The sequence below is a fragment of the Lampetra planeri genome, chromosome 2 (assembly GCF_965212315.1).
Source record: "Lampetra planeri chromosome 2, kcLamPlan1.2.h2, whole genome shotgun sequence".
Lineage (NCBI taxonomy): Eukaryota > Metazoa > Chordata > Hyperoartia > Petromyzontiformes > Petromyzontidae > Lampetra > Lampetra planeri.
This window is the reverse complement of record NC_136108.1, coordinates 9,489,779-9,512,809: the sequence shown is the minus strand read 5'-3', so window position 1 is coordinate 9,512,809 and position 23,031 is coordinate 9,489,779. Positions and strand designations below refer to the sequence as shown.

The window sequence follows — 23,031 nt, the reverse complement described above, 5'->3', positions numbered from 1 at the left end:
CGTTGGATTGACTGAATTTTGCATAGCGCCATCTGTCCTTTTAATGAGGTAGGTGCTATTGCTGTAACTTATTTGTGGCACCGGCTATACAGTATTTTCAGTTCGTCACTGCGTCCCGGAACAGAAGTGGGAAGTTGGAGAGTTTCGTTTCGAGTGCGTTTCAAGACGACGCTTGGGTTATTCGTGTTTGTGTACTGTCGAACGAGATGGGCAACATCGCGTAGCCTAGCTGATGTTACTGTTCTAAAGTTTAAACCAGGCGTTAAGGTGCAGGGTCGAAAGTAGCAATTACTGATTGGTAAAAGACATCGACACATCCATTGGTTTACAGTATTTGTAAGTTCAGCATATAGGGGAGTGGTCCAGACTGCATGAGTGTTGGAGATCATGGCTGCAGCAGCCATGGGCGCTTGGGACCCGACGTTTGGGATGGTGCTGCATGTTGAACCTCAAAATAGCAGTGAATTCATTTCCAAGCTAACGCAGTTTTTTCAAAGACGAAACATTAACCATTCCATAACGTCAGATTTCGTTCAACGAATAATAATCGTTCACTTTAGATCACGCGCAGGTGAGTTACTTTACACATTTACAATCTGGTATTACAGCACTATATACTACATTAGTATTCTGTACAGTCTGTTTTCTTTTCTCGATGCGGATGTATCAAGCGTTAACTTTTGGTGGCACCGTGAACAGCGATTGCGCCCTTCTGTCTCTTGCTTAAAAGTCGCGTCTCAAGTGTCGCCACCGTGGCGTTTGTCGCTACAGCTTAGCGACTTGGGTTTCGCTCGCAACTAAACGTCGGAATACAGCAACTTTTACTGCAGATAATGCTGATTTGGGGACAATTTGTGCTTTCACTAATGCTGGGTAAATGACGTTGACAACTTTTCGAAAGTCCCCTTAAATACCTACCGACTTGATCTTCAATTAAAGCAGTTGGCTGCACCGGAAGGGTCCGCCTGACCTTAATTGGTGTGGTCAGGACATGACCCCGAGATTAGTTTTGGATTTTAAAAAAATCCGCTTGATTTATTTTAAATGTAAGATTTGCTTGGGGATCATTTTACATTCAATAATTAAACGTGTTCACGCTCACAAGTTTTAATCGCAAGGCGTCTGAAAAAATACTGGACATCTTAAAAAGAGCTTTGCAGCTCATCGGATTTCTTCAGTGTTATTCAATATTCTGACGTGTTGCTGCATTCCTTATGACGTCACACTTTAAGGTCACGTGGAATTTCGTGTCGAGGCCACGTTCGATTTTTCGGATTAACCGGAAACATCCCTAATTTGTATGCGACAGTGGCTGTTTACACTCATTGCTGAATATAAACACGGCATTGTAAGATCACAAGGTAAAATACGTGCATGTACGTGACTTTTAGATTCGTCACATTGACAAAGTGAACACGGGTAACATTTCAAATGCCATTGCTTTCTAAAAGAGCCTGCATAGTTCACATTTCTCTTTGCATCATCAACGGCTCAAAACACGTTCCTTCGGAGTGGGCAGGTAGGAACTTGGTTGGACAGCGCATTCGTGCACGACAGACAAATATGCACGACAGACAAATAATCCCTGGTGGGCAGTGTGGAACCTGTTGTTCCTACCTGTATACAAGATAACTTGAGGAAGCCAGGCAGCCAGCCAGGTAGCCAGCCCCCTTAACTATCGGCCCCTCCCCTTGCTTAGGCCCCTCCCCTTACTCCCCCCCTCCCTTAGGCCCCTCCCCTGACTCCCCCTCCCTCTGGCCCCTCCGCTGACCCCCCCTCCCCTGACTCCCGGCCCCTCCCCTGACCCCCCCCTTCCTTAGGCCCCTCCCCTGACCCTCCCTTAGGCACCTCCCCTCTCCGTACCCGGCAGTAGGTCTCCACCAATCAAAGAGCTGTTTATATTATATATATATTTATGCACGACAGACAGACAAATAATCCCTGGTGGGCAGTGTGGAACATTGTTCCTACATGTATAATAGTTTGTTTAATAGTACTGGAAAGTACTCTCTGCGTCAACTTGCGACGATGGCAAGACATAAAGGTTGACCGTAGCAGTGGTGCTAAAGCACAAACACCACCAATTTCATTATTTTAAAATATATAAGTGAACGTCATGGATCAAGGTGAAATGAAAGGGGCAGGGACACGTGGGAGAGCGAAACACATTATGGCGTGAGGCCACAGAAGTCACACCACATTCATCTTAAATACTGTGCTTATAACATATGTAATAATTCTTAGGCAATGTAGCATTCAAAAGAGAATGCTAATTTTACCACAAGTGCATACTTTGTTTTTGATGAATTGATGCTCATTACGTTACTATTCAGTAGGAATCAAGGCCGTAATTATATGCTCAAAATGTCCTCCCCAATATATTGCTATAGAATAGATTTCTGTTAAAATGATTGTGGTTATGGTTGTATTTTATTAATCCCTAATGTCTGCCATTACATACAATGAAAAAAAAGGTAAAAAAACAGCAATGTAATACAATATACTATTATTAGACAGTATTGTAAAAAAAATATAAAAAGTCCATCTTATGTGTTGGATATTTTTTTTATATTTTAGGCAGGAAATTCGTCCCCCCCATGTTGACTCCATGGCTACGGCCTTGGTAGGGATATTCAAATTTTTGTTATAAATCCGAATATCCGTCGCAGATATGAAATGTTTGGATTATCCAGAATTTTCTCCCCTGATTGTTTCGAAAGTATAATGTCGCATCTTGTACTTTCGTACTTTTCCTGCCAAAAAGTGGTATCGCGTAATAACATTCTAAGTTGCCCTTCAAAATCAGCAGTGTTTCCATCTGAAACAGACTGCATCAGCTACGTAGTTGGGGCAAACAGTAAAAACAAAATCAATGTCTCCTTCATATATATCTACACAAACATAAAAAGGTATTTCTTACACAGCCCATCAGCCGCAGGTCCTTCTCGGTGTGTATAATTTCAGAGATCGCTCGATGATGCTGGATGTAATTACCAGCGAAACGTCGTCTTCAAATTGTAAATGTTGTGGATTTATTCCAACACACCGGTGGGCTGAAGTAGTAACTAATTAGCGCGTTGTTTACGTGACAAACCTGACTGGCTGTAGAGGGTTACGACACATTTATACTTACGCGATCTAACCCAAAAACTTTTATTATGAACAAATGTCTTCTGTTTGCCATTCTCCAAAAGAACGCGATTACATGTTGCAAGACAAAGAGCTTCTGCGAAACGTGAGCGTTACTCGGCTCGAGGAGTACCTGGACCACCACTTGTCCAGGCGTGAAGCCACAGAGACGCCTTCATCACAATGGGGGATGCCCGCAGAAGTTCACGGCACCTCTGGCCATGCCGCATCAGGACAAGTAAAGTCTCGCAATAGCACTGCTACTAATTACTGCATAAGCGTGTTGCAATTATAACATACCATAGGCAAACACTGCATTCCTTTCTTGCATGTTGTGTATTATTAAAGTGTATCCGTGCATGCATTATTAACCTTTGTACAAAAATCCACGTACTCTACACTTTTGCCAGAATAAAATATTAATTGCACTACTCTCATCGTCAAATACAATGTGTAACGACTTGCAGTCATCTGAGATGAGGATATTGGTCAATATAAGAGCAAACCGTGATCTATAGAAGGTCGTGGTTTGGTTAGATGATGAGTATGAATATGGTGCTGTATTATAAAATGCGTATTGTGTATATTGAACATTGTTGCCTATTTTTTCCCCCCACAGCAAATTCCGGCATCAATTCAATTTGTGTCTGCAACTGTCCTCGACTACATTGATGAAAAAATACAAACTGATGACATCTCAATAAAAGAAAGGGTTAAATTTCAGAGTGATAAAACAAATATGACGATGACAGTATTGGGAGGGAAACAAAATATAATTTCTGCAACACAAAGTGTCTTTGCAGCTTTAAAGGATGTTGTTCATCACGAGATTTCTATGGAAGGAATTGATAAGTTAAATATGTTGAAGAAACATAAAGGAGACATTGCAAAAGACAAAAATAGCAAAATACAAATATTTCAGAGCTGCAAAGAAGCACACCCCGTTGGAATACAATGCAGGGTGGTCCTGTCAGGTGACCGAATCCTGTCTGTGTTCGAGGGTGATGTTTTTGAACATCACATTGATGCAATGGTGACAACTGCACCCAATAAAAAGTTGAAAGGCAGCGAAGATTATCCCAAAACTGGAGATTCAGACGTACAGAGGCAAATTGATGAAGTGTTTCGCGAGCGGAGTTTAAAGGAGGGAGATTGTTTCATCACTGGTCCAGGTCACCTGCCTTGTAAAATCATGATTCATGCTGTGGGTCCTCCCTCAAAATATGTATATCCACAAATTGGAATTGAGGAATCTCGTCTTCTAGAAACAATAATTACACTGAGCCTGAGAGAAGCCAATCTGCATGGCTTAAACTCCATTGCCATTCCTACAGTTCTTGCACAGCAATATGGATTTCTTGATGATGCATGTGCTAAAATTATAGTCACTGCCATAGTCAACTTCTGCAAAGATACAAAATATCAGGGTCGCTCTGTCCGTGACATTAGAGTTGTAGACAAAGAAGGAAATATTGCAAAGAGCATTGCAGACACTTTAAATAAGACGACTAATCAATTCGAGTCAATGTTGATCTCAGACGCTATAAATGAAACATTAATGCGATTCACAACCACAACAGGACAATCAGTCGTTCTTGTTCGTGGTTCACTCGAGGAGGAGCAGGTAAACATGTTTAATTGTCATACGCAATAATATCGTAACAAAGGCACACAGACTACAGTATTTACCGTTCTGTTTAAACCATTATGGAGTGGTGGCACACACTGCGCTATGAACCTGGCGCCTCTTGAGTTCAGTTCCCGACCAAAGCTAACAGTGGCGAGTCATCTTAACTGGCGATTCCTCAACACCCCCTTCACCAACCCACATTGACCAGCGTGGTGAAGTATAGTCGGAACAACCTTGGCGCTGGAAATTGCTGTACAATCATATCTATTTAATTTTTTTAAAGATTAACTTGATTTTAAAAGAAATGTACTGATACAATTAATCAGCATTAGATATATAAATGTACAAGACAGTATTTTAAAAAATACCTTTTCAGTAAAAAACACGTGGCAGATGGTGGACTTATACAGTCCTGATTTGAATGTTGAACTGATGATCCCGAACTACAGTTGAGAAGTTGTATTGCTAATAATTGTACATGTACAGCACGTGTTTCTGAATACATGTGAACATGTGCAGCCATGTTAATGCAGTTCTGGAAGAAGGTTTCTCCACACTGCGGGTCGTGGGGGTCATTTGCGTAGGTTCGCAGCTTATAACCTGTTGTTCTTGGTCAATCCAATCACTATCCAGGCTGATTTGGTCATAGGCACTGCCGTTATTCTGATGTAACCCAACACGTGGATGTAGTGTTAATTATAGGATATACAGTAGAGTGGTTTAACCTGTTACTGTGCAGGACATTAGCACGTGATACTTTATTGAATTTCAAAGAAAAACTGTCTTGAAATGTATAGTAATGTGGTAAGGGATACAGTACTTGATTATTTCTTACAGTAATTTGTGTCCATATACAGTTTCTTACAAATACAGGTAGTCCCCGACTTACGATGGAGATGCGTTACGACGACCCCATTCGTAAGTCGAAAATATCGTAAGTCGAAGATGACCTGGCCTACCCAGGAGACTTAAAGAATGGTGGTAATTTAGCAAAACAGAGCAATTTACAGTACCGTACTGTATAAACTATATACTGTATGTATTTATTAATTACAATACTGTATTGCACAGTAAAATTTAAAGTAAAAAACAAGGTAAATTATTAGCCTACCTATATGAACTGCAATTTCAAAGAAAGTTTTTTTTCAGGAAACAATCCTATCTGCTATAAAAAAAAAACTTTTAACATGCATTTAACGTATCGTATCGTGGTAACCCTAAAATGAAATCGCTAAAGCTACGTATCATACATGCATTGAACGTATCGTAACGTATCATATAGTACTGCACTCACCAAGATTCTGAAACACAAAAACACGGAAACAAATACACGCGCTAGCACCGAGACAACTCAACTCCGTCGACCGCTGGTGAGAGTGAGAGGCATCATCACACAAGGCGTGAGATGCGTTCAGTAACATCCCGGCAGCGTCCCAACGTACAGCATAGTACCTCGTACGATGCTGCGTTTGCCTGCCGAGCGAAATGTAAAATATTTAACAATTTTGTCATATCGATATCGTAAGATCGAAATATCGTAAGTCGGACCATCGTAAGTCGGGGACTACCTGTATAGTATGTCGTATGCTGTTACCGTATTCATAAGATAAATTTCGTACATAGAAAATGCTCATGGTTTTCAAAGAAATATTGTATTTTAGTCATGCTTACGCACAAATTTTTCCCATTTGTTTTAGACAAACGTCATTGTGAATTCTACAGGCGAAAAGGGAGAGTTGAAACGGGGTGCCGTGTCGATCGCATTGTTAAGCAAGGCTGGGCCTGATTTACAAAAACAGGTGACTCAAAAAATGGGAGGATATTTACTTCAAGAAGGAAGTCGTATAGTTACCACAGGCTGCAACTTGGGATGCACGTTTGTCTACCACGTGATGGTATATAATAGGGAAATAATTACTCAGGAGCAAGAGTATCGTGCACAACTGGTGAGTAAACATACCACGGTATCCTCTGTATTTGTACATTTGTATCAACATTGATAAAAAAAAAACTTTTTCCATAAGCTACATTTAACAAGTATTTCGCAGCCCAAATCGAATAACTAGCTGGGTATTTTAATGGTAAATTGGCCTTAGGGGCCGTCAATAAATGACGTCACGCGATTTTGGACGATTTTTGACCTCCCCCCCCCCATCGTCACACGGCGTCACAAAAAGTCAGACCCCCCCCCTCAAATATGACGTCACAAAGCTCTGCCCCCTCCCCCGTAACATAAAATGTGCTTCAAATCGCTTGAAACTATTGTTATTGTAGTGCGTATTTAATGTGCCGCTGCACTCTGATGTTGTAGGAGAAAACATTTATTTAAAAGTCTATTTAATTAAGTAGAACGTGTTGTCTATATTTAAAGTTGCGCATTTAGATGTGACGTCACACATCGTCACAAATGTCTGACCCCCCCCCCAGGTGCGTGACGTCATTTATGGACGGCCCCTTGGGCCACTAATATCAAAGCATAAATATACAGAGGGGGGCCCTCTGCACGTGCCAATCGATTTTTCGCCCAGTCAAACACGTGCTTGTATCAAAACGGTCGCCAAACTTGGCGTTTAACCGAGAATATAGAAGGGGGACCCCTCTGTAAATTGACTCTTTAAGATAAATGGCCCAAGGCCATCTTACCACTGAAATACCCCAACTACGAATTAGTTTTGAACAATGCACCTAAGTGCCTGTGCCAAATTTGGTACCGATTTTGACACTGAAATCTGCGTTGGACCAGGGCAAATGATTGGTACTCGTAGAGGGGACACCCCTATGTAGAATTATGTTTTGGGATTCGGGGTCCAAGGTCATTCTATCCATGGATATACTGCATCGATTTATTACATTTTAACAATGCACATTGGTGCATATGTAGTGTAGCACAAGTCGGAGACAAGGTAGTTGCAGGAGGCACCTTCTTTATTGACACTCTTTAGGTTCAACAGGTTTGCCTCGTTCCTTCTCGATGTCATACAGCCCAGCCTGGACACAACTCTAACCATGTTACACTGACGGCGTCGACAGAGAAAGCCAACAACTATCCGGCCGCACAAATATCGAGTGAAGGCCACAGCGACAAAGGCGGCGAAGACGACAGCGACGACGAGTCTACTCTCGCTCTCCGCTGCTTTTATCCTACTCAGCCTCCCTTCTCGAATCCACTAGCGGGTTCCAGAGGCTTTCAGATGAGGTCTTCCGTAACCCTTGCCTCAGTTCCTCCGCCCGCCCAACGGCATGTGCGCTAACTGTCCACTGCAGTTGCCGCTGCTGGACAGCAGTCAGCGCTATGTCACTACACATGTGCCAAGCACACGTTTTGACACTGAAATCCACGTTAGGTCGTGCAAAATTCGATTAGTATTCGTAAAGGGGTGTCCCCTCTACAGATGTGTGCTTTCAGATTGGTTGGGCAAGACCATTTTACCATTCATATGCCTAGCTACGTATTAAATTTGGGCTGCAACTAAAATGCTTGCCGGAACATAATATTACGGAATACGTGCCAAGTTTGGCACCCATTTTGACATTGACGTCCGTGTTGGGACGGGCAAAATTCTATTGGCACTTGTAAAGCGGTCCTCCCTCTATAGATGTGTCGTGTAATAGCGTCGTCTGTTGTCCAACAACGGCAACTGCGGTGGACGAGTCGTACACACGCCGGTGAGCACTTACACGAGGGTGTGTCAGCAGGGCTGACGAACTGGGGCAAGGGTCACAGAGACCCCGTCTGGAAGCCCCTGGAACCTGCTAGTGGGTTCGAGAAGGGATGCATGGCCAGGGTGGAGCCAGATCGCGCTGAGTAGGAAAAATTCAGCAGAGAGCGAGAGCTCATGGCTGCCGGTTCTGGGAAGTGGACTCGTCTCATCATCTTCGCCACCTTCATCGCTGCCATCTTCACTCGATAATTGCGTGGCCAGATAGTTGTTGGCTTTCTCGGTCGACGCTGTCAGTGTAACACGGTCAGGGTTGTGTCTAGGCTAGGCTATACGATTCTGTTGACACTACAGATGTATGCTTTGCCACGAGTGGCCCAAGATCATATTATGATGGAAATCCTCAGCTACTTCATTTATGGTTGCAAATAAGATGCCAACTTCAACCTCATGGTTTTGTCATTAAACTGATTTAACTATTGGAACTCAAAAATGAAATTAACAAAATGTGATATACTAGACATTACAATTAAATTCTTCTTATATGTAGCGATGTTGGGGGTGCTACTGGTGGTCCCATTCGCATTTATTCGTGCCCAGAGACCCCTTTTATCTACACAATTCCGAGTGAGTAACTTTGGCTGATAGGATGAATTTGCCACAACTTCTTGGTTTCTTTTATCTGTGGATAAGCACAAACAGTACAAGTTAAATAGGTTGATCTGGGGCCTCGGATAATAAAAATAATGGCTAACAAGAGGATAACAGTTTGACTGTCATTTCTACAAATGTATAAACATTTTGGTGTACATTAAGGCACCACAACTATTAAACTTTGACTTCTCAAAAACACTATCTTGGGATAATTTTTTCTTATACAACTTCTCAAGACTGTAGATGTGCTTCTATTAATGCCTGGCTTATTCAATAACCAACAGATTCTGAAGGACATTGTTAAAACATGTTTGAAGACGGCACAAGACAAGCAACAAAAATCTATCTCTTTCCCAGCCCTTGGAGCTGGAACACTACAGCACCCTATAAAAATGGTGGCAGCCACAATGATCAAATCTGTTATTGCCCATTTCAAGGACTACCCTAACAGCAGTTTGAAAAATGTTAGGTTTGTACTCTATCCTAAAGATTATGAAACAATCAAAGTAAGTACGACATACGAGAGATGTTATTTAATTAAATCTTGACTTAAAGCTTTCGTGACTGCAGGAATTCATATTCTTTGGGTCTTTCGGTAAAGTCACGTAGATAGGTTCAAATAACCTATCTACGTTTAAAGAACCTATCTATGTGACTTTACCGAAAGACCCAAATAACATGTTATTTAATTCCTACAGGTTATATTAAAATGTACAGTATTAATCTGTCAAAACTTGCATTTGCAAAAGACAGTTACACATAAATAAAAATTCTGTGTTATATTAAAGATATACTTTAGTTTGAGTTATAATTCTTGAATTTGATTATGCTGTGATGTTCAAAGTTGATTAACCTATAATTGTGACATTGTGTACTGTACATGTATTCATGTTTAACTTTCTATAGAGATTTGTAATAATCAAACAACTAGCCTTGTGGATAAAATACTGCACTCGGCTAATGTTTAATAGTTTTTCATAGAAACATTGTACATTTATATTGTATTTTCATAAGGAATTCCAAAAAAAATTCACAATGGAAAAGGACAACATCGAGAATATGCATGGAAATGAAACCTCTCTGTTACCTACACTCGGTAAGTTAAACATTTTGTTAAACATTTTTTTCCACATGATTCCTCGGGTTTATAAGCTTACTGTGGTAGTACCATTTTGTGGCACGTCAACAATGTCTGTGAAAAGACTGGCCTCCACTAAAGAGGCAGAAGCCCTTGTTATCGCCAGCAATGTGGCGAATCAATATCATGGGTAATATGGATGCGGATAAGAGGTCTTCTCCTCTATGGAATGTGTGCTCCTGGCACTAGTGGAGATGAACGTCACCCCATGTTTGAGGAGGTGGAGTTGTTAACACTTTGCAGTTAGCGGTTGATAGATTGACTATAACCAGAGAAGAGGTAGTGGAGGCTCTGGGGAGCATGAAACATCAAAAGGCGGTGGGGCCAGATGAGATTATAATTGATGTGTTTAAATTAATGGGAAAAAGTGGTGTTGAAATACTTATGGGGGTATTTGAGAAAATCTGGATGGAGAAGAAAATGCTGTATGTGTAACGGGTTCCGGAGACACTTGTAGAGGTAACTTCTTTATTACAATCCAACAGCACTCCAACACTCCAACTCTCCAACTCTCCAACAGTCCAACTCTCCAACAGTCCAACTCTCCAACAGTCCAGATACTCTGTTACCGCCTAGGTACACAGCCTAGGTACACAGCCGAGATACTCTACTCTGGCTACGCTCTGGAACTCGCCCCCACAAGGTCGTAGAGTCGGGAGTTCCAGAGTCCCACCACTGGCTCTCACAACATCCCAGGGTCCTCAGATGGCTGGTCTTGGGTCTTGGGTCTTGAGCTACAACTGGCCCTGATCGTCCAGGGAGCTCCCCTTTTATGCCTAGTCCCCAACGAGGGGTAGGGCCGTGTGCGCCCCCAGGTATCCCACAGAGCACACACAGCCCCCCCCCCGTTGGTGGCGCCAAGTGGCTTAAGCGCCTGGGCCGCCCGAAAACCCAACGCCTGGCGCCAAGAGGCTTAAGCGTCTGACCCGCCTGGGAACCCAGCGCCTGGCGCCAAAGGTCCCAGAGCCCCCAGCAGCCCCTCCCTTCTTATGTCACTACATATGCATGGAGAGAGAGTACATTGCTTCCCATCTTTAAAGGGAAAGGTGATACATAAGTGTGGGAATTACAGAGGAATAGCATTGATGAGTCACACCATGAAACTCTGGGGAAGGATCATAGAAAGAAGACTGAGGGAGCTGGTGGAAATTGGCGAGGGTCAGTTTTGATTCAGACAGGGAAGGTCAACAATGGATGCGATCTTTGCACTGAGAGTATTGATGGAGAAGTTCAGAGAGAAGAAACGGGACCCGCATATGGTGTTTTTTCGTCTTGAGAAAGCGTACGACAGGGTGCCTAGTGAGCTCATCTGGTGGTGTATGAAAAGAAGAGGTTTTCCTGAGGTATATGTCTGGCTGATCCAGGATATGTGAATGGGGCAGGGAAAATGCATGTACGGAGCACCTGTGGAGTGTCGGAGAGCTTTCAAATCAAAGCGGGAGTGAAACAAGGTTCCGCCCTTAGCCCCTTCCTGTTCGTCCTGGTGCTGGACACACTGACGAGATATATTCAGAGAGAGCCCCCCTGGTGTATGCTGTTTGCAGACGACATTGTGCTATGCGGTGAAAGCAGGGGGATAGTGGAAGATGATTTGAAGATCTGGGTGCAAAAGATTGAAGGGAATGGGTTGAGGATCAGTCGGACAAAGACTGAGTTTATGGTGGCAAATTTCAGTGGAAATAATGCAGGAGGATTTCAAATTGGAAGTGACCAGTTAATGAATATCGAATGAGTTTAAGTACCTGGGTGCAACGATGTGGTGCGGATGGATCACTTGAAGGAGATTATGAGAACAAGAACAAGGGCTGGATGAAAGGGCGAGAGATGCCTGGTGTGGTGTGTGATACGAGGGTCCCAGTTTGATTGAAGGGAAAAGTGTGTAGTGTATAGTGTAGTGTATAGTGTAGTGTATAGAGTAGTGTATAGTGTAGTGCATAGTGTAGCGCATAGTATAGTGTAGTGTATAGTGTAGTGTATAGTACAAGATGGTGATGAGGCCGGTGTTGTATGGGACCGAGTGCTGGGGCACAAGAAAGAGGGAGGACCAAGCTATGTCAGTCACAGAGATGATGATGTTGCAGTGGATGGTGGGTTTATCAAGGAAGGACAGGGTGAGAAATGAAGAAGTGAGAGGAAAACAGAGAAAAAAACCCTGCAGTACATATACGTGTGGATAACACCCAAAGGGTTCACAAATCTATTTGCTGGACTACCATCTCTTAGCCACCTTACAGTCCATCACTTTTAAGACTTTCACACACATCTGTACATGATCCACTAGAACTTACCCACAAAGCAGTGGATTACCGGTGTGCCACTAATGCATAGTATTACACAAATTCACCCAGTGTGCGTATGCCCAGAGTGAATATTTAATATAAATCGATTACACAGTCCTACAACCTTTACTTTATGTTACCACTCATTCGTTAAAATAAATGGTTACACTAAACGTAATTTAAATATTACCTTAGATATTTTTTGTCATCACATCCAAATAATACAATCGCAGTTTTATACATTCAGCAGTTCAACAGCTTTGTGTTTTTTTTATCTTGCGTTTCTCTAACAAAGGAGCTGAGAAGAAGATTGGTTCATGTCCAGTGACAGTGATACAGATGGCTGGTAAGGCCAGTGATGTGGCTCAGGCAAGGGTGAAAATTGAGAATTTGCTTGAAGAATTTAACATGCAATATGCAATACCAGGTAGGTAAACACATGTAATTGTATTGCTATTTCATTTTCACTGTACTTGAACATATAACTAAAAACTAAACTAAACTTTAAAAAAAATTGTACCATATAACGGCCACTGAGCTTTCTATCTCTTTTCCACACGCGACCTGGCTACAAATGAAAGCTTAATGAAGTGGCTTATCATGTGGAAATTTATAGCAGCCAAATACTCTAAAGTGATCCATACACAAGGTGATCCATGTGTATGGATTACCTTGAAATTGTGATACATACCACAAATACCCTAATACAGTATTTTTGCATTGAAATAAAAAAAATGTACAGAAAATATATATAAACCATAATTTTTTACAACATAATGCACGGTCAAATATCAACATGAATATATATTGTTAATCTTGTTTCGATGGATATTGGTATGGATTTATGTACATCAATTCAATGTTTATTCAATTGCAGACATCTATATTCTGAGGTTTAGTAATTGGGACGACCACTTTAATGTATTTTACAAAGTCAATTGGAAGTCAAGGTGCTGATAACTTGGCCCGATGGAATATTTCCAATCCTATGATTCCATTGCTATGGATCTACTGAAAACCACAGTATTAATTCATAAGTACAGCATTTATTGAAAATGTGTCTGATTCGTGACATATGTACACGTTATAAATTGTTGACTGTTAATTATGTCTTTTTATGTAACGTCTCTCTCATAAAGGTGCAATTGTCACACAGCCTGTGATACAAACAAGTGTAAATGCAATTCAGCAACCTCCTCATTCTGGTGGGACTAGCGGTGGCATGCCCCCCCCGTTCAGTGCATTGAGCACAAGTCAGGCACCTTTTTCATCTGGTGGAGCTACCGGTGGAATGGCCTCCCCGTATGGTGCATTCAGCACAAGTCAGGCACCTTTTTCATCTGGTGGAGCTACCGGTGGAATGCCCTCCCCAAATGGTGCATTCAGCACAAGTCAGGCACCTTTTTCATCTGGTGGAGCTACCGGTGGAATGCCCTCCCCAAATGGTGCATTCAGCACAAGTCAGGCACCTTTTTCATCTGGTGGAGCTACCGGTGGAATGCCCTCCCCAAATGGTGCATTCAGCACAAGTCAGGCACCTTTTTCATCTGGTGGAGCTACCGGTGGAATGGCCTCCCCAAATGGTGCATTCAGCACAAGTCAAGCACCTTTTTCATCTGGTGGAGCTACCGGTGGAATGCCCTCCCCGTATGGTGCATTCAGCACAAGTCAGGCACCTTTTTCATCTGTTGGAGCTACCGGTGGAATGCTCTCCCCAAAAGGTGAACACAGTGGAAACCAGGAACCGTCTTCATTTGGTGAGGCTCGCGGTGCTACGTCCTCAAGAGGTGGCCATATCCTTTGTAAATAATTATTGTACATAAAATATTTTACAATACAGACATACCTCTTATAGCGCTGCCTCTTACAACAATGTTTCACTTGAATGCTTAAATATATGCGCGGACCAGCCCATATCTGGAAGTAGGTGTGGCGTTGCCTATATATGGGCTTAAGCTGAGCCTAAATCGTGGTGCGTTTTCTATCGATTGTGCTCATTGTCGATCCGACAGCCACGTTAGAGTATCGATTCATCGAGGGTTAATCATTGCATCAATTAATTTGTGATCTATGGATCCAGTAATCCCATTGGTTAGTGTAGCTTCCTGCGAAACGTTAGGGAGACGAGTTGATGTTACGCAAGCGCCGACCGAATGCATTTGAGTCCGTAACTTATCGTATTTTTAATGTCATTTTCATTAAACGTTACATTTTTTTATTTACAAAATGCCTTAATACATTTATCATGTGTACAGTATCATTATTAAGGCTATTACTGATATCCCAATGAAGCCCTGAAATATTGCATCTCTATTGGAACAATGTGACATTGACCTCCTGTAGCCCTGTTTCGTTTCGTGCTCCATTTACCAAGAACACATCCTGAACGATCTAAGCGGTATGCCAGTATTGTAATCTATAAATGTTACATTTTACTGATAAAATCTGTCAAAATATTTTAAGGAGTTCTGTTCATCTTGAAAGTTTAACGGCTGCAGTGGTAGTGTAAATAATGTAAATCATTGTACTCATTAAAATACGTGACTGAAATTGTAAATAAAATAAAAACTAGCAAATCTAAATTACAGTAATTTTAAAATGTTATATTGTATTCTTACATTCCAAAATGTAAAGTGTATTTGTATTATTTATTACAGGTCAAGAATTTATCTTCTCTAATATGGGTTATGATGAAGAAATAGAAGCAAAAGAAGTAAAAGCATTGTCCCTTAATCCAAGAGATTATAGGGTGTTAGAACATGCTTTGAAACACTCCACCTTAAATATTACATCAATTTCACAGGTACCCTTTTACATGACACAGTTTACCAAAGTTATGTTCAATTGCAACTAATACTGTACCAAATACACAATGATAATTATCATAAGTGACATGTACACTGGTGATTGTGCACAATACTGGTTAAAGCAACAACTTTTTTGGTAAAATGTATGAGTATTGTATACTGTACAAAAAAAATCTATCCACTTCATAGAATAATGTATTGGACAATTAAAGAACAATGTGATATCAACAAAAGTTTGATGATTAAAATGAAATTCCTGAGTATGCAAAGTAAAAAAAACAGTGGAATTCAAAAATGTGATCCTTGTGATGTAGCAGCGTGTATCAGAGGTGAGAGTGCTGCATTGGTGCTGCTGAGATGGGTTGCAGTTCAGGTAGCATTTAATTAAACTTGGTTCACAAGTATTGTAAGCCGGTGGTCTCAGCCCTTTCACCCATGACGACACAAAAAAATCACATGGAATGTATTTTCCCTTAATTGGTTGGATTCTAGCTCTCAAAATTTAAAATTCAAATATCTTTGGAGTAGGTAGAGTCGAAAATTGTGGCCTCTAGTGTAAATAAGAGGTCACTCGAAGAGATCTCAGAAACAGGGTGATGCACTGTTCTCAAGAGCTTCAAATGGATTATAATTCCTATAACAATGCCTAAAAATTTGATAAATTAATTAAATATGTAAATTATGTTAACTGTGATGTGTTATGGGTACTAGTCATGGATTACCGGTCAGTTTAAGTACTTTTTATACAGGTGTGCTGTTTAAATGTTGGTGAGAAAGCAAATATCTGCAAAAATATACACATTCACTTCATGAGCGAGTATTTATACTGTGCTATAGTATAACTACAGTGTTTTAGTTTTTGTTTTACAATATGTCCATGCTATAAATGCACTTATATCAGCACACTTTGATTTTCCAGCATCAATTTTACATCGCAGCTGCACCTTCTGACATTTGTTTCAGTTTTGCAGATTCATATTTTAATGAAATGTACAATACCTGCACACTATTGAATTAATTCTTTGTGTCTAATTGTTAAAATATCCAATTTGATGTGTAATGTATATACAGTCACAATAAACAAATATTAACATGGCTTCGTTACTACAGTATACCTGTTTAAATTCATACTATTATTTAATTTGATATTGGCATTTACAAAAAACCCACACTTTATACATGGATTTTACATCACATTTATGTATATTTATGTAAAGGTGGTGCCTCTTCACAACAAAGATCTTGAAAACAAATTTGGGGACAGACATACTTGGATATCGCAGCGTGATGGAAATCCCGTTACATGCAGAATCTTGTTCCAAGGCATCAATGAGAATGATAGCAAAAGCGTAGAGAAATATGGCTTCAATAGAGCACGTCCTGGAATAAATGGTGAGTGTGGATGGTTGGTTGCATTTATGAATGTTAATATAAATAAAATATTTAGAAATACTTTTTTTTTAAAACACGCTTTAATAAAATGTACTGTCCGAGCTGCCCTGCCCCCTTCGCCCATCGCCCCTCCCCTCCTTCCACATCCCCCGCCCCTGGGCGTGGCTCCCCGAGGCTTGCCGTGACGTAAGGGACCACGTGGTGATTTACAGGCAACGTGAGTTGAGCGTGGACAATTAGAGCCGTAAAAAAGATTGTTTAAAAATATTTTTTTTTTAATGATATAATATAGTATTGTCATCAGTACGACATACCTATACCAAGTTTGCAGTCGATGCGACATTAGGAATACGGTTGAAATTGAGTTACAAGATTTTTGGATACGACAACACACAGTAAGTTAAATAAAAGCGTGTAAAATGTAAAAAAATATATGTTTTGGATTTTTTATGATAGAATATCGTGTTGTCATCAGTATGACATAGCTATTTCAAGTTTGCAGTCGATAGCACATTGGGAAGTGTGTAAAAATTGAGTTACAATATTTCTTTTTTGAGGATACAACAGACGAAGTGAGTTAAATAAAAGCGTGTAATAATAACAATGCACGTTCTTGTGATGATTGTGAAAGTTATACAAATATATGCTTTCTATATGACTGTGCGCGTGTGTATGAAAACATCTAAGTTTAAAAACGAAATGTATGGTTATTCCCTACTAGGGCACCGATACGGAAGAGGGATTTATTTCTACACAGATGTGCACACAGCACTGACGCATGGTGCTGATGGCAGTGCGAGGAAGGCTGATGCTGTGGTGGTGGCAAGAGTGATGACGGGCAAGCACTGCCTTGGACAGCAAGGCATGCTCGCCCCACCACCTATTCAACAATCAGATCCAACACATTTGCATGACAGCACTGTGGATAACCTCAGAAATCCCCAAGTTTTTGTGGTGTTTAACCCTCACCAGGCATATCCTATGTTTTATGTCACACTGAAGGATAACGTTTGAGAGCTTATTCCAATATGCCTGCTTATTGTCGCTGAACTTTGCCACAGCATTAGTTGTGATTCATAATCACTCATGAACATAATTACATATATGGGGTATTATCATCAATGACGCCCAGATACAATAACATATATAATCTGTGCAAAGATAATTTGATTTAAAAAATACTGCAGCATCTTGTAAGCAGGTTGAGTGCAGTTTCATTGATATACCCTGTGAAACTATTTTCTAATTCAGTATATTGAAGATCTTAAAATAATGTGCATGCATTTAAATACAGTAGAGACATTACATTAACGTGTTTAGACAAGCTATCAGTAAAAATGTACAGTAGTTAGGTAACATTTAAATTGTACATTAATCACACTTAATTAGTACACGTGTAAAGACGACTTAACACACTTTCTTGAGATGGTTTCTTTTATTGAAGATACGTTCACTTGAACAGGCGGAGACCTCACTGCAACAGCCATGAGTCTCCCTCGAATCTCCCTTAAATACGGTCCGAGGCCACGCCCCCATTCCCGATCCTTCTCGCTGGTTCTAGACACTCGCTCTACCAGCAGACTCTACCATCCTCTTCCGTCACCTGGCCACGCTGCTATTCTCAATCATTCCCGTAGCCACCAGTCCCTTCGTACTGCAAGCTGACTCCCCTGCCATTACCTCCTGTGGCCACTAGTCCATTCGCACTGCAGGCTGACTCCCCTGTCATTACCTCCCGTGGCCACTAGTCCATTCGCACTGCAGGCTGACTCCCCTGTCATTACCTCCCGTGGCCACTAGTCCATTCGCACTGTCGGCTGACTCCCCTGCCATTACCTCCCGTGGCCACTAGTCCATTCACACTTTCAGCTGACTCCCCTGTCATCTCCCGTGGCCACTAGTCCACTCACACCCTAGGCTGAATCCTGTCATGACACATGTATTTCCTCCAATAATGTATGAGCTCAAAGTCCTTTACACGTTTTACCCATTTCGAAGTACGTGCACACATGCAATCACACGAACAAATGACAGGTTTATTTCCTAAAGGATTACTTTCAAGGAGCACTAAATGTTGTACTCACCCAGAATGCTATGTGAGTTAAACCAGGGCCTATGTGTTGTTTTAGTAATTTTATCTTTTTTCTGGATGCCATAAATTCCTAATGTAGATTTAGTAAAATGTTTTAGTTTCGGCTGTTGGGCTCTTATTCTACAGAACTATGCTGCATACGGTATATTGTGAAAATTGTGAAATATATTGAATGTGGTTTCATTAAATCATAGTTTTCCACTCAATCTTTACATTACTTCACAGTACATTCTCCAAATGTTAATTGGGTAAAACTCTTATCGCAAATGTTTGTTGGTTGGTAAAAGTGTAAATGTACACTTTGGTAGAGTGTGAGGAACCCTATCAGTAGTTGACAGGACATATAACTCAATGTTTGAAAACACTTTCTGGATTGTTCATGATTACTAGTCATACATGCGTGGCTTCATTGATTAAAATGAATTGTACCACTCGTGTAACATGAATCGTGCATGTAAGGGTAAAAAAAACCCCAACACACGCGTGAGTAACACTGCCTTGAAAAGGAAAAGTAGAAACTGTAATGGGTGACACTTCGTGTAATGGCCATTGTTCAGAGCACTAGGCCAGAGAGGTAGGCCGTAGTTTCTGGCGAGTTAGACTCAACCTCTCTGGCCTCTCTCTACGTGCTGTGCAGAAGCTCCATTCCCCAACACGTTGCCTATTATATACTTTCTATTTTTTTATGCAGTGCTTTTTTTCTTTTTGAGTGCTGCTTTTTTATTTGTATACTTGTGCATCATTGCTAATGCAATACAGAATCACCAAATTTGTTTAATGTAAGAATCAGTTACCTATAAGAGTATATACAACATATGAAAATTTTATGCTCCTGTTACATTTGTGGCAATTGAGAGAGCAGACATGGTGGTACCCACCTGCATTGCCAAGTCAGGTTTCAATTCGCTTAAACTCCTTTGCATGTTAACAACTTCTGACCGATTGGTTAATTGACGAGGCTTGAGCTCTTACTCTAAATGTATACCACTTTTCTTGATTTAAACGTGCTATGAAATTATCGTTAATAATATCACCTCCATCTAACACTATCTCTCAAATACTCTGTCACATTCAAGTTACAATAGGTTATGGATTTTGAAATCACATTAGCTTGTGCGTACAAGTTTGTTCTTCAAACGGAGTTTAATCAGTGCTCAACATTTTCTTTTTCAATCAGTATGGAATTCTATTGATCAAACTGTATTAGTTTTTTTCCTAAAGTTGGGGTTTATATAATGAATATAGAAATGTATATAAAATCAATTTTTTGTTAAATATATTGCACGCTTCATATATTATTGGTGATTGTGTGATGATGATTACAACCATAATTTGGGAGGTGGAATGCATCGGTTACTGCTCGACTCCTGTATTGTGTGACCTATTAAAACAAAACATTATGTGATTGGTGCAGTTGTCAGTGTGCTTTACTACAAACCCAACCACTGTAAGGTATAACACAAGGACTCTATTTGTTTTTTCATTCGTTTCCACCTTATACTTTTGTAAGTTAAACACGTAGAGTGCTTAACGAGCACGGTGTAATGTCTACTGTAATAAGGTGTGATGCTTGGAGAACTGTGACCATGAAGGATGTGGTAACAAAAGGTCAACTTGGACCACAGGAAACGAGCAAGTTCCTTTTTTCGCGTTCATAGAATCCACCAGATGCACGAAACAATTAGGACAGTTGCACATACTCGCCAAACGAGCTAGAACTTGAGTCGACTTAAAGATATCAGCTTCGGTTCTTTTGCCATGCCAGTGGAACGAGGTGGCCTGGTGTGAAATCCCATTCGAGACTTAACCCAAAGGTAAGATCTTGGAAGTGGCGTGTGATGTGTCTCATCGGCCTTGTTAGTATGATAATTTGCTGAGGCGTCGGTGAAAGAAGCCCCCTGCTTAGTGATAGACTTCACATCCCTTTTGTCAAACTGCTGCTGGTTGACGGCCTTCTCTCAACGTGTCCGGGTATAGGGGTTGTCTGATCTTGCTTTACTGCTGGCCAGTTTGGGTTGATGTAGGGGCGACATAGGGCAGGACAGATTTGTATATACTTTCCCACTTAATAATAGTCGTGACCGGCATACGAACTTGGACCACTGGGTAAATTGTGCAGTACGGCTATGTATTTGTATGTTGAAATTATCTCGCACCGTACGCATCCATCCGTGCTAATTGTCGGTGCGGCAGGGAAGGACAAACTAAAACACAACTCAGTTCTAAAGAAATAAAACTAACCTCTACCCTCTTAAACCACCGTTTAAATATTGAGAGGACTTTTAGAGAGGCATGGTTTAGTTCAGATTTTGAAACAAGTTACGATATTTAAGGGTCATTACGTGGGGTGCAGGGGCTGTCCAAACTATGTAGGACCCGTGGGACAAACGCAAACCGGGCCCTGTCCATTCTCAGCATTGAAATCAACGCCACGTGTGCACTCCGGTCACTGTCACGGTACACGTGTCGTTACGCAACAACACATTGCGACATAATACTAAACATCTCATACATTAGTCAATCCCCTTACTGGATGACTGCACTGCATTGTTGTTGGTCAAGATTGGTTGGTGACCAGGGCGCGCAGGACAGGTTCAGATTTTTCTCGCCACTGACGATATAGCCGCGGCCGGGGATCGAATGTCTTCATTGAAGTACAAAGCAGTGGTGGGGTTTTTTCTTCTTCTTTGGCACGTGTATTGCAACGTGAAGGTCGTGGAGAATGGAATTGAAAAACAGCATGCACGTGTACAGTCCCTGTTATCAACAATCCACTGCCTTGGCCACATCTGTACGTATGCTTCGATCGCCACGACGGTCATTTCGAATGTTGGTTGAAGGTCCCGGAGAGAGCATAGTAGTGTAGCACAACAGTGGATTTTTCTTCACCGCCCTCTGCTGACAACGTGGCCCCACAGCAAGCCTAATAGACCCGAAGCAAAACATCCTGTCCCAAACTCTTTAAGTGTCCTCTTTCTAGGTTAAATGTTTAATAAGATTAAGGTTGGGTGGCGTGTGCTCTCGAACCCCGGTCAAGTGGGACCATTATTAAGTCACGTACAGAACCGGGGGTGGCGATGCGTCGATTGAAATCGATGATAATTACGTTCACGTTGTGTGTGAGACGCGTGCGTGAAGAATCGGTGTGTACATTATTAATGTTTGCTGTACGTATGTACTGTATATGCATGAGAGCGTTATGCGACCAAAACAACTATATGAAAGAAAAAAAACTCCATGCGATACAAACGACGTTTAGTCCTAAACGATTATTGAAAAGTATCGGGGTCACGAATAGGCGACAATTTAGCGTCGTTACACCTCCAGTATCGATTCATGAATTCACATCTATTCACGGCTCAACAACACGTGCAGTATATCAAATCGAACGTGCATTAGTCGATTTAGTAGTGTCAATTATCCATCTATTTACTGTTAATTGTATGCAAATGTAAAAAACTAAAACCATGTCGGAAATGGATAATGCAAATGAGTCGTATCAAGGGCAGAAAATGATCGAATTATCGATTGAATCGTGGCAATTCGTCGAATTGGGGGCGGGGGGGGGAGGGCATGTTACATTGTTAATTACAATTAAATCACAATGCCACAGATGTTCTTACCACTGACGACAGCAGAGTTACCTCCTCTAACATCTAATGTACGGGACTCGGCAGCCAGGACACTTGATTAGCCTTGCCACTCTCGTGTCGTCACAATGTTGTGCTGTTTTGAATGTATGCAGCAGGGTACAGATATCGACTATCTACTAAATCGACAGTTGGATGACTCAATTAATGAAATTATGGCCTGCGGATTATGAGCCTATACTTACAGTAACCTATACATGCATTATATACACTTGGCTGCGTTGGCCCATACTCTGGGGGGGTCTGGTGGTGGTAGCATGTAGATAAAAGTTCCGATTCCTCTTCTTTCGTAAGGCTTGATGATGGTAGATGCAGAGCAGTGACGTGAGGTGATGTCAATGGCTGGGGAGGCACTGGCTAGTGTCAGAGCCAGATTCACACACTGAGGCCTCACGGAGGGGGCGTGTCCTCATTGAGGGGGCGTGTTAGACACGTCCGACCTCAGTGAGGCAGATGTGATAGCTGCCTCCCCTGGTGCTTTTTCATTGCAGTTTCATGACGAGACCAGCGAGCCTAAACATCTTTATACACATTCGTGAAATAAGTTACCTGGAGTATGGAAGGCGAGGACATGAAATGAAGGGGTCTACAAACATTACAT

At 41.3% G+C, this 23,031-nt stretch overlaps 1 protein-coding gene across 3 annotated transcripts; it reads left to right on the top strand.

Annotated features, from left to right (window-relative positions):
- The first annotated feature begins 91 nt into the window (after nucleotides 1-91).
- Nucleotides 92-20,185, top strand: LOC144727318 (uncharacterized). 3 transcript variants are annotated; one of them, XM_078606065.1, is made up of 11 exons: nucleotides 92-571; nucleotides 3,195-3,367; nucleotides 3,749-4,753; nucleotides 6,457-6,705; nucleotides 9,357-9,578; nucleotides 10,087-10,168; nucleotides 12,785-12,916; nucleotides 13,629-14,210; nucleotides 15,147-15,292; nucleotides 16,514-16,688; nucleotides 17,410-20,185. In XM_078606065.1, exons 1-11 carry the CDS (start codon nucleotides 388-390, stop codon nucleotides 17,700-17,702), a joined length of 3,243 nt encoding a protein of 1,080 aa, XP_078462191.1. In that variant the 5' UTR covers nucleotides 92-387; the 3' UTR covers nucleotides 17,703-20,185. The 3 variants fall into 3 exon arrangements, with proteins under 3 accessions (XP_078462191.1, XP_078462185.1, XP_078462200.1); XM_078606059.1 differs by having other exon boundaries at nucleotides 13,629-14,246; XM_078606074.1 differs by having other exon boundaries at nucleotides 108-571; nucleotides 7,742-9,578; nucleotides 13,629-14,246.
- Nucleotides 20,186-23,031: the final 2,846 nt, after the last annotated feature.

What these genes read in the sequence shown, in the direction of transcription:
- LOC144727318 (XM_078606059.1), top strand. Translation starts at nt 388, where the DNA reads ATGGCTGCAGCAGCCATGGGCGCTTGGGACCCGACGTTTGGGATGGTG. An exon ending in GCCATGCCGCATCAGGACAA is followed by an intron (nt 3,368 to 3,748) that starts GTAAAGTCTCGC and finishes TTCCCCCCACAG; the next exon opens with CAAATTCCGGCATCAATTCA. An exon ending in CATGCAATATGCAATACCAG is followed by an intron (nt 12,917 to 13,628) that starts GTAGGTAAACAC and finishes TCTCTCATAAAG; the next exon opens with GTGCAATTGTCACACAGCCT.